We start from the raw sequence: 12,596 nt of genomic DNA, 5'->3' as shown, positions 1-12,596 counted from the left end.
AACCCAGAGCTAACCTATGATTAGTTAATTAAACCATAATTTGCCACTGTGATGTTCGAACCGGACCTTAGCGTGTTAATGTTAAATCTTGTAACTAAAGAGAGAGTATCTAAATCTCAGGACAATTAAGTAAATTTTAGTCTTTAAAAGAAACTCAAATTGTGCACAATCAACATATCAAGAAATGTATACCACTTAAGAACTTATAACTTAAGTTTTAGAATGAACAAAAGAGGAACAGGACAGCCAAAACAGTCGATACGTTATTTCAAATCCAAAATATTTAAGCTACATAAATACTTTCACCCTGCAAGATTCAAATGAATTTCTCTTAGCTATTCAAAACACAATATAATACACAAAACCTGAAGACCCTATGCTATTAAAATTAACTGTTCAGATGTAAGCATTATTAGGCAGTAACATATCAGTAGTTTAAGACATGGATGCTTTTATCTTGGGTAGTTCCTCCACACTCCTTGGTATGCGATCCTGGGATAAAGGGTAGCAACACTGAGATTCAGTGGGAGAATATGTTGTACATGGTGACAAAGGAAAGACAGTAGAAGCTTTTGGCTACATTTCTGGGAATCTTAGGCCCAGCCAGGTCTTGCCACTCTTGGGTCAAGATCTTCTGGAAAACTAGAGGAAAATGGTAGAGTCAGATTGGGTAGAGAAAGGGAAAATGTCTGAGGCTCCATGGGGCAAATTGCTGGAGGGAGTCTTGGGGGAGCCTGCTGTGGAGGTGCTACATATGAACAGCCATGGATAACATGATACAGAATATCTCAGGCTGGAAACATCTATTCATAAGTGGGAAGAAAGACTACACTTCCCTTCCTCTGAGAGTTTGCCTTCATCTTGTGCAGACTGACTGGAAAAGGATTATTTGCTCACTCTGGAACTTTTCCCCAACCTCCACCACCCTGTCAGCTGAAGTCAATTTGGATACACTGGTGTCTCCACTTCCTAGACTCCCCACTACCACCATCCAGGAACTTGGAGCCAGATGGGAGAACTTGATCGACAGGATCTAGGCCACATATAAAGTTAGTCCCCAGCCATAAGGATTCAGGATCACTTACAGCATCCTTCCCCCTCCTTTTTTTTTTTTTTTTTTACTACAACTCTCATCAACCCTGGCTAGCATAACCAATGGTTAAATATGATGTAGGTTGTAGTCCAACACATCTGGGTGGCATCAGGTTGGTGAAAGCTGACTTACAGCACAATGAGGTTTTGACATCCTTGGAACCCCTTTAGGCTCTATGCTTGGATTTGGAAAAGCATGAGAAATTTCCTGAAAAGTGAGACAATTCTCACTTGTGCTTGTGGGTGTGGCTGCCCCCACACTTATGGAATTTGACCACCACATCCCTAACAGTGATGTGGCTGATCTATTTCAAAAACCTCAACAGCTTCCTAACTGGCGATAGGACTTTGTGCTCCTGGCTCTGTCAGGACCACAATAACCAATGAGCTATTCCTGACTCTGGACCTAGTGTACAGTCGACTGGCAGGAGTCATTTACCCTACCTAAACAAATAAATTTACCCTACCTAAATAAATACCTCCAAGCTGGCCATCTGTCCTGTTGAACAGAACCCTGAGTACACCACCTTGGAGCTCCACTGAAAAGAAGTAGGATATAAACCAACTGAATATTGAACTATCAGCCTCTTTGGCTTGGCTGAGAAGCAAATCAGAGCAAGACATGGTGTTGTGCCTAAAAACTGCAATGTGACTAAGCAGAAAGAGGAAGGGGGAGAGGAAGCATGCCAAGTGACTGGCTGCTTCAGGTAGAAAGAAAACAACTCCACCAAGTTGCAGGAGCTGCAAGGCCCAGAATTCGGTGGGACAGTGAAAGGAAAATGTCCAGATCCATCACAGTCAACCTATGGCACCTATTCTCTTCCACTGCTTCTAAAATATATTGGGAAACAAGAACAGTGTGGAAGAAAATAGTATTTTCCTTGTTCTCTCTCTGCATTTGTACCTGTGTGCAGAGGCTGCAGACCTAAAACCCTTTCGTCTGAAGTCACTGCTCCTCTGACCGGGCATGCAGAGTCATGAACTAGGAGCATTCTCCTCAGCAGTCAGAAGTCATGTTTCATTGGCCTTACCTTTTGTCAGAGAAAAATATAAACCTTTATGCCTTTCCTACCCTTAAAGGAGAAAGCAATACTGTGCAACAGCTACAATAAAAAAGAAACCCTTGCCTGTGAGAGATGCAGGAAACATCTTGTACATCAGCCTTCTATTTAACAACTCTCCTGGTAGCCAGACATGAGAGAATTCTATGCATGCAAAGTGCGCAGGTTAGCAGAAGAGGGATCAGGTTGCACAAAAGTCAATGATTGTTTTAAAAAATAAAAAAAAATGGATTTTAAACATTTAAATCAGATTTTAAATTTTTCTGTTTGATCCTTGTATGCCTGGGTTCCATCCATTGCACTCCATGTAAAACAACTTATCAAGGACCTTCTCCAAGCTAATCTCATTGGGTCAGATCCAGACTTAATCATCCTAAGAGTAGACCCACTGAAGTCAATGAGACTTGAATCATGATTAACTTAAGTCTCATTGATTTCAGCGGGTCTATTCCAAGCACGACTAATCCAACCTAGTGTCTCTTCTACTCTTGATCTTGCTCATCAGGGAAGGGCCATAGCTTAGTGTGAAAGAGCACATGCGCTGTATGCAGGAGGTCCCAGGTTCGATCCCTGGCTTCTCCAGGTAGGGCAAGGAAAGAATCCTGCCTGGAACCCTCAAGAGCTGCTGCCAGTCAGTGTCGACAATAGTGGGCTAGATGGGCCAATGGTCTGAGGCAGTATTAGGCAGCTTCCTCTGTTCCTATCAGATGCACTACACAAAGTTGATAATTCTACTCTAGCTGACCTCTCTCTTTCCACTTGGTTGTCACGGTATTGTTCTTACCAGATTTTGTTTATAAGTTTAGATTGCTCTTTCTTTGCCATTTTGCTCTCTATTACTTCTTCACAATGCTTGGTTCTCAGTCCTCTTCCCTAATATTTATGAGATTCCTTGGTAATCTTATCCAGTTATTTCAAATTGCCCTCCATTATAAGAATGGCCTTATTAATCTGCCTTCTCCCTTTTTTTCACCTATGTGGTAAATCAATCTTTGTCTGAAGTTACACATGTTAGTTTCCCTCCAAACATTCCTTTTCTTCTTCTGCTAATTCAGTTTCACCTTCTTCACCTCATATAATCCTAGTATTTTGATTCCTCTCTTTCATCTATTCCCTTTTGGTGTACATTTTCCTAGCACTTGCCAGTTCATTCATTATTTCCAAAATGTATGTGTGCTAGGGGGAGGGGGTCAGATTTTAATTAAAAGAAAAATTTCAGGGTCTTATTTCGTGTTTAGATTTAGCATTTTCTCACTAGATTTTGTACTTTCCATATCTGTGACAAATTTGCAATCACTCTCCTTAGTCAGTACAATGACCTTCTTTCTTATTCCCCACTCCCCCAACTCACAAACCTTCATTTGCTTCCTTTTCCTCCCCATATTTCATTTATTTTTTTACTTCCTACAGTTCTTCATGGTCTTGCTTCTCCATCTTTTTTCCACACTGTCTCCAACCTACTTAAAACCTGGATCTCTTCTATATCATGTTTTCCCTTTCTTCCCTTGCTGTCAACTTTTGCTGAAGATTTATTTTCTCCATGATACTAAGCTTACTTTCTTCTGTAGGCTATTCCCTTGCTTCTTCTGCTCCCATCTTTGGATTATTAGCTTGAGCAGAGAGGCCTGTTAATAGCCACTATACTCCCCTATACCCACTTAGCTCAAAGTAAGCCCCATTGAACTCAATGGGACTTACCTCTGAGTAGACATACGATTGCTCTGTAAGTGTGTTAACAATATAAAGTGCTTTACAATATTTATCTAGGAATATATTTCTCAGAAGAAATGCAAATTTATATCTATAAAATACCAATGATTTCCTTTTGATTAGGAAAATAAACCAAAGTCTTATGTAACTGGAATAAAATGAAAGTATTGTAAGGGGGTCAAGCAGCAATAGTAAAAGACAAAAACAAGAAAAACCCATTTTCCAGAATATTCTCTTTTAAGATTTTGTCAATTTTTAATCCTGCTTCAAAAAAAGGTTCACCATGATTGGATGGAGCACATCCCACTTAATAGCCTGGTAAGAATTAATAGCCTTATTCTTAATGGCATGCTTAATAGCATTAGCTTATTAGTTTGACAAGAAAAGCAATTTTTCATGGCAGGGCTTGAAACAGTCTGCTTAAATATTCCTCTTTGAGTTCTTTCATGGTTAAAACGCAAAGAGACATCAACAGTTGACAAAGTAACTGTTAATTTTTCATGGCAGAGGTAATTTGAGCCTTATCCTGAAAAAACCCTAGGGAGTATTTTTGTTTCCAAACAGCATAGTTAAGCTAGGTTAACTCAGTTGTCCTCAGTCACCAGATGAGGCTTCAATTGAAACTCTCCAGCACCAGTGTCTGGCTGCTATTAAGAACTAAATGAAGGTTAACAGAGTGAAAATCAAAATCTAGAAGACACAGAAATAAGGAAAGTCAGGGGTTTGTTCACTTAAAAGTAGTGATATTCACTGCTCTGAACAGAGTAGCACTCCCTGCCCCGTGCAAGAAAGAGATTTGCAGTGTGCTCGTACTACTGATTTGCAGACTATGGATAGGACTCCTTATATTAATTGAAAGCAACACAACTTCTGCATCCATTTCTCAATAAGAACTTGTTCACTGCCATCCATACCCCTGAATAGACTACTGCAATATATTCAGCGTGGAGCTGCCCTAAAAGACTGTGGAAATGCTTCAGCTAGTTCAGGAATCTTCTCCCTGGCTTCCGACCAAAGTGCAGGGTACTCATTAAGAACAACTCTTGACCAAATTAGTTGGCTTCCAAAGGGCTCATGGCCCTTGTCCAATTGCTGGCTATTGCCTTCAATGTCACAAAAAGTTTGGGCTCATTGGCGGGGCGGTGGGAATACCTCATCGCACATGAATCTTTGCTGTAAGATCTACATGAAAGGCCTCACATTGGGTTCTTTCATTTTACCCAGGAAGTAGTATATTTTCAGTGATGGCACTGTTACTGCCGCACTCACCAGGCCACATTTGTATTGCTTCAGATGACAGATAAGAACTGGTGCATCAATTCAAGAGTTAATTTGATTATTCATCTTTCTCTTAATAGAGGGTTTAATTTATATAAGTCTGCATATCAATAGAGGTGGTGGTGTGCAACACTGAAAGTGTAACAAAAGCCACCACTCAGTTACAGTAGAAGCTTGCTTAATTTCCTGTTACGCTGTTAACACACTACAACCAAAATGGACTTTTCAGAAGTAGGGGTTTGATTTGAAGCCCCATGGAACAATGTACCAATTAAAATAAAGCTCGCTTAAGGCTTCCCAAGCATTATACTGTCAACAACTGCTTTTGAGATGTTTAAAATTTTATGTTGTTGGATTGGACTGCTGCATTTAAAAAATCTGTAGTTTGTATACACCGATAGATGGATGGATGGATGGATGGATGGATGGATGATAGGCACGCACGCTGTTGAGTTATTTTAAAGTTCTTTATCTGACTTGATTGGAACAAGTTTCATTTCAGAATGAAGTTGATAGATATATTATTAGTAATGGGCCTGATTTGTAAATGCCCAGTAATGGACATGAACCGAGGGTACTAACTTTGAAGAAGCCTTAATATTATCTTAAAATGCAATGGACTGATATCTAGAATTAATTATATTTCAATATGAGATTTACATAACAGTGAAAACCATGATACATCTCAACATGGCTTGTAAAAGGAAAGTTCATTTTCTTGTAAAATATGACATGAGGGTTCATTTGAACTAAAATATCTGTATCAGGGATATTTTAGATTATATTTGAACGGGGGGGGGGGGGGGCGTTAGCCAGCATTGCCTCCTCAGCAGCTTACAACAAAAATACAAACAGCCAAGTACACCAAAAATACAGAATGTTTTCAACCTAGATTTGTCCGTTTTAGCCTTCCATAGCAGTTTGCCACCGAAATTCCATAGCAAACCATTAAAAAAAAAATTATTTTTTTTTGCTGCCACCATGAATTTCAACAGCATGAGCTGCATTGGGGGCTACATGGGGCCTATAGGTTGCCCACCCCTGGTTTTAAGTGCACAAGAAAACACTATTATTTGATTACATCATTCACTGAAATAGTCTAACACCAAGAAGAAGAAAAAATTCAAGTGCAATCCTATATATGTTTAGACAGAAAAAAAAGTCCTACAACTACTGGGAGTTGTAGGACTTCTTTCTGTCTCATCATGCATTGGATTTCGCCCTAAGTCGCAGCTGAGAACCATTATGCCTAAAAGATCAAGATGGAGAGCCCGACCACTACCCAGAGATTTATTTTTTCCAGGCAGAATATGTTGTAGCAGCATGTAGGTCTTTCAGTACACATGTTCTACAGTAGTCTAGACCAGTGGTCTCCGAACTTTTTTGATCATCCACCCCATCAGTGAAAGAATTTTGAGCACACACCTCCAATATATGCATATTTATTTATAAATTATATGCATGTACTACTGTACTAATATATTATGTACATTATAAAACATACATAAAAAAAATTAACCAGGGTGAGATAAAGATGAAAAACAATATTTTAATTTTTTAAAATTTATCAAGGGTACAAAAGCTCTTTTTGCTCTCACTTAAAAAAATTATTATTAATATAATCTGTAAATCCACTTAACTGTGCACATGTCGTTGCTGTACACTGACGATCGAGCGAGGGCACCACTGTCAACTTGCAAGGAGGGGAAAGGCGTGCTTGGCTGGGCTCCTGCCTGCGCCACAGCCAGGAGTCCTGGGTGCCAGCCCCACACCCTGTGCAGAGTCCCCACTCCTTGGCCAACTGGTGGGTTGGCCTGGGCTGTTAACCCTTACCGCTCTCCTTTGGCAGGATGAGGAAAATGCCCGCTTCCTTCTAGGCTTCAATCTGCCAAAGGAGAGTGGAAAGGGTTAAGCTCTTTCCTGCTTTCCTTCAGCTACCGCCACCACTGCTGCCATCCTCCTTGCACACAAGGGCAGCACGTAGGAGCAGCGGGAGACAGCCTGCACACCCCAGTGGATCGTCTTGCGTACCCCCTCAGGTGTGCACACCACACTTTGGAGACCACTGGTCTAGACTAGGGCTGTGCACAGACCAGCTGCTTCCCTTCAGATGTCGATTCAGGCCTGAAGCACTTCACTTCAGACTGATTCGGATCCAATTCACATTGCTTTGGATTCGGATCAAAGCGAGATTCAGATATCCGAATTATTCAGATTTGACATTTTCCGATTTCCCACATGCACTGGAAAACAGAAACGGCCATGACCTTTTCAGTTTTCATGATAAATACATGATATTTGGGGGGGAATGTCAGCCGCCATAGCAGGGACTCTACCTGCCAGGTAAAATTTGATTTTTTCAACAAAGCTCTCAAAGCAAAGCGCTGTAACTTTTCACTGTTTCCATAGAAGTGCATGAAATTTGGGGACTTGTCAGCCCCCATGGAGGGGATTCCATCTGCCAAGGTTCAGACAGTTTGGGCCAGTAGTTTTTGTGCTAGACACAGATAAAATGTGCTGTTCTCAGAAACTCAAACCAAAGGTCTTAAAGGAATAATCAGAGAAGTTAGGTGATTAAGCAGTCATTAGGAGGAGGTCACTACCTACTCTCTACTGTAGGTTTCTCTGAGGTGCAAATAACCCCTCTCCTTTTTCCTATTCAGCTTCACAGTGGATGACAGGCTCTCTTGGCTGAATGGAATACACATATTACCTGGGAAAACAGGCTGGCAAACTCTCAAAGCGAAGAGTTCACTGGTTGCACAGAAGTGCATGAAATCTGGGCAATAGACAGACACAATGCCAAGACCCCGAAGATGCCTCATATTGGGCTTGCTTTGCCACAGAGTCTAGTATTATTTAGATAATAGATCCTATGCATGTAGTGCTTTGCCCACTCTATTTTGAAATGTGGACGTGTGTAGTGCTTTGCTTGACCACAACACAAGCATACACACACACAAAAGAAAAGCAAATACAGAACTATCTACAAGCAACGAAAATGGTTTTTAATTTGTTTTGTTTTAGGGAAACGCTATAGAGTCCAAAAATGGGAAGAAATACAGGAATTGAGAGGGGCGGGGGGGCGAGGAGAGCCAAGATCAAGGGAAGGAAGGAAAGTTCTCTCTCTCTCTCTCTCTCTCAATCTCTCTCTCTCTATCTATCTATATATATTATAGGATCTAGCAAGAAAGACAGGGAAAACTGCAAAGAAAGAATTGAATTGAGAAAGGGGGGAGAAGAGTCAAAGAACAAAGCAAGGTACGGGAACTAAAACTACTTCTTAAATGTTTCTTTTTTAAAAGAAAAAAAGAATCAAGAAAGAAAGAAAGAAAGAAAGAACTAGTAAGAATGGCTGAATAATTCAGAAGGGGGGGTGTAGCCAAAGAACAAGGCAAGCAAAGGAAGAAACTGGTTTTGGTTTTTTAAATAAAATATCTAGAAAAGAAAGAAAGGGAATAGTTGAATTGAAAAGGACGAGGTGGGAAAAAAATAAGAACAAAGCTGAAGTGCAACAAATACACACACACCCCACAGATCTAGCCAACTAACCAACACAGCTCTCTCTAACTGTAACTACCAGCTCTCCTTCTCACAAGAAAACGAACACAGGCTGATGGCCGATATATCCAGTATTCCCCCCACCCTCCTCCACCACTGTCACTGATTGGAGACTGCTGGGTTACCTTCAGCCCTAATTTGGCAACTACAGTTGCCATTCGCCAAAGCTCCCTCCCTCCTCGTCTTCCTCTCCCCTTTCCTCTCCTCCTCTTCCCCTCCCTGATCTTTCTTAAGTTGATACATTTTGGAGACAGGCTGTCAGGCTTCAGAAGGCATCAGAATAGTTCTGAATCTCCAAGGCGGACCAAGGCACTTTTGTTGTGAACCGCTTTGCTTTAGAGCACCTCAGCGCTAGTCTGATTTGCTTCAGATCGCACCAAGGCACACCCAAAGTGCCCCAATTCGCTTTGGGATTCAGAACCGAAGCAATGCACAGCCCTAGTCTAGACCATCTAAACTCTACAACACGCTGCAAAATATGAGCAAATTGCTGTTCTTTAAATCCACTACAGCTGGACTTTGTTCTCAATGAAAAATGTTTTCAGAGTTGTACAATAGATTAAACACAAATGAGATGTCTAATGTTTACACACATTTAAAGCCTGATTTGATACTATTTGTACAAACAGGCATAAACATACAGAGCCATACAAAGTCAACATAATTGATTTTGCAGAAATTTCTCTGCATATCCATCTCCATCCAGAACTGAGGTGTATATCCCAGGATTTTTTTCCACAAGTAAACACACAGCAGATATATTGCACTTGTTTGCTATAAAATGCCACAGAAGTATCATTTACTTGCAAATGGACTGAATTCCCCTGAAGGCCTTTCACAATGGGACAAAATCTGTCAATGTTCCTCTCTTCTGCAGCTGTAGTCAACGCTTCCAAAATTTTTTCAAGACTGTAACAGGTAAGGAAACCAAACCAAAACACATCATTTTGACAGGTAAATAGAAATGTATGCTTAAGCTTTACACTCATGTTTGATCACATCCATATCCACAGAATTCTACACAAAGCATGCAATCAAGCATGGAATCGCTTTTGTAAAGCCTTTTTAGCCCTTGTGGTTGCACAGATGCTGGTAAAGCAGGCCTTTATTCTGTAAGCTTGGACAACCCATTGTTTGTGAAAGACTCCAACATACACAGGTGCCAGTTAAACAAACTGCCCACATACTAAAACAAAAAACACAGTTTCAACACCATTAGTATTTTCAAGACTAAGCTTGAGGCTTTGGTTCTTAACTCAAATTATTTCCAATTAAAATTCTCACCTCCTTCTTAAAAAAAAAAAAAGTTCATGGACAACTTGCGCATTCAGTGCTGTACTTACATGTTTTCCTCTCCAACAATACATATCGCAGAAAGAAGCTTAACTACATCTGTCATCATGTTGATTTGTTTGGGATCAATTGCTTTGGCCAGTAATGAAAAGCTTCTGTGTTCACCCATTATTCTTTCCAAACCATACTAAAAAAAAAACAAGAAACGAAGGTTAACAGAAAGCAGAAGGCGACAGTAAGCCAGATTCATTCATACAAGGGTAGGGAAGGGAATTGTATCTCTATTTTACACCATCGTAATAGATGCCCAGATGGGTTCAGTGGTTGGCTTGAAGAAAGTGTGGGAAGGTGATTTCGGAAGGGAACTAGAAAGTACTAGTTGGAACAAATTATGGGACAACAGACCATAATTTGCATTTAGCATAATGATGCATTTAGATCAGCATCAGCCTCTATCCAAGTAACTTCCTTGAAAGTTCTGCACGGATGGTATCGCATGCCAATCCAGCAGGCACACATTACTTCAACGTGCAGCCCCCTCTGTTGAAGGGGCTGAAGGGCAAAAGGCACATACTTTCACTTATGGTGGACGTGCCCACAAACACAGGGATTTTGGTTGCTGGTACATAGAGAAATAATGACTATTACCAGAGAAACGACTGTATATGATCCAGAACTTTTTTATTATTGTTATATAAAGGATCTAATGGAACTATTAACTGTAAAGATTTGCATCATTCTTATTAATTGCTGCTCACCAGACAATTGCACAGCAGTGGTAAAAAAAACTGGACAGTTTGAACTTACCTGCATGGTACTAGAATATATAGTCTATGACAATATCAGAAAAATAACTCACCATTTACTTTTGATTCAAGAAAAGTCAGAACTGCTAGCATTTTATGCCATATGGAGTTCTATTCAACATACATCACAATCGGATTTACAATAATATATGCCTGCTTCTATTTATTTATTTATTGTATTTATTTCATTTCTATACCGCCCAATAGCCAAAGCTCTCTGGGTGGTTCACAAAAATTAAGATCACAAAGCGCAACATAAAACAATATAAAATATGAAAGCTTAAATCCACAATATGACAGTACAACCAGAATAAAACCTAGCAGCAATGCAGAGATTTTCTGCCCTGAGCATGTGGACATTATAACAACTAAATGAAAATTATACAGCCTACTTATTTTATTTTTTTATATTAATTGCATTACTAAGTTTCTGGTAAGAACCCATTGTGCCACAGTTGTTAGGGGACTGTTCTCACGGGGGTTTCATTGTTATGTTGTCTTTGGGTTTTTTCTCTTTTTTGTTTTCTAGATATATAATAAAAATATTACTAGCAGCAAATAGCAGCAGCAGAGGACAGCAGCTTTAAAGACCAGGAAGAAAGGAGCAAACGCAGATCTTATCTGCTTCTTCTTAGCTGCTGCTCTTTTATATTATTTTATACTGTTTTATATTTTACATCTTAACATTTTAATATGTGCCTGGGAAGTCCATTGAGCAACTCAGGGGGCCGGGGAGGTGTCACCATAACCGTAGTCACAGATAGGAGGAGGTATGGCATTGGGGGATTAACAGGCCAGCTGAGGAGAAGAGGGGCTAGGCACCTTATAGCTATCCCCAATTCTGGTAGTTCCCCCAACCTGAAGGTTCCTGGTGGCCTTACCAGCTTGCCCTCAGGTCTAGTGGTGCTGTTGCTGAATGCCAGGTCGGTCCAAAATAAAATCTCCCTCATCCATGATTTGATTGTGGATGAGGGGGCTGACCTGGTATGTATTACTGAGACCTGGGTGGGGGAACTGGGAGGGGTTACTCTCTCCCAGCTGTGCCCTCCTGGGTACTCAAGGCAGCACCAACACCGACTTGAGGGTTGGGGAGGGGGGGTTGCCGTAGTCTATAGGAATCCAATCCCTCTCTCTAAGCTTCCTGCTCATTCGAGTGCAAATCTTGAATGCTTATATCTTGTGTTGGGTACCCGGGACAGATTAGGGATTCTGTTGGTGTACCATCCACCCTGCTGCCCATCAGACTCCCTGCCTGAGATCACAGAGGTGGTCTCAAACTTGGTGTTGAGGACCTCTAGGATGATGGTCCTAGGGGATCTCAACTTCCATGCCAAGGCCGCTGTATCCAGGGCAGCTCAGGACTTCATGGCCACCATGACAACCATGGGGCTGACCCAACATGTCATCGGCCCAACACATATAAAAGGACACATGCTTGATCTGGTTTTCTCGACTGGGCAGGAGGATGGTGATCTGAAAGTGGAGGAATTAACATCTGTCCCTTTGTCATGGTCAGATCACTTCCTGCTGCTGTTTACGACTCCTGGCAGCCTTCCCCCTCGGCAAGGGTGGGGGACCTATTAAAATGGTCTGCCCCCAGAGCTAATGGATTCCGATGGATTCCAAAAGGCTCTGGGGGATTTTCCTGCTGGTATGGCTGGTGCTCCTGTCAAAGCCCAGGTTGCTCTGTGGAATGCAGAGAGGACTCGGGTGGTTAACACCCTCTCCCTCTGAGCAGAGCCCAGCCAGCTCCTTGGTATACACCTGAGCTGAGGGCAATGAAGCCAGAGGGGAG

The 12,596-nt window shown here is 41.2% G+C and overlaps 1 protein-coding gene across 2 annotated transcripts in view; it reads right to left on the bottom strand.

The window, feature by feature from the left end:
* Positions 1 to 12,596, bottom strand: part of DIAPH3 (diaphanous related formin 3) — a 173,379-nt gene that overhangs the window by 125,586 nt on the left and 35,197 nt on the right. For both annotated transcript variants that reach the window (XM_084844874.1, XM_084844873.1), the window contains exons 8-9: positions 10,046 to 10,182; positions 9,506 to 9,611 (exon numbers count right to left, since the gene is read on the bottom strand). In XM_084844874.1, the coding sequence (XP_084701000.1) occupies positions 9,506 to 9,611; positions 10,046 to 10,182 (243 nt within the window). The remainder of the gene's footprint in view (positions 1 to 9,505; positions 9,612 to 10,045; positions 10,183 to 12,596) is intronic.

Source organism: Heloderma suspectum, chromosome 3 (assembly GCF_057233095.1).
Source record: "Heloderma suspectum isolate Gila_16-S chromosome 3, 16-S_ref, whole genome shotgun sequence".
Lineage (NCBI taxonomy): Eukaryota > Metazoa > Chordata > Lepidosauria > Squamata > Helodermatidae > Heloderma > Heloderma suspectum.
This window is presented reverse-complemented; position numbering and strand designations above follow the sequence as displayed.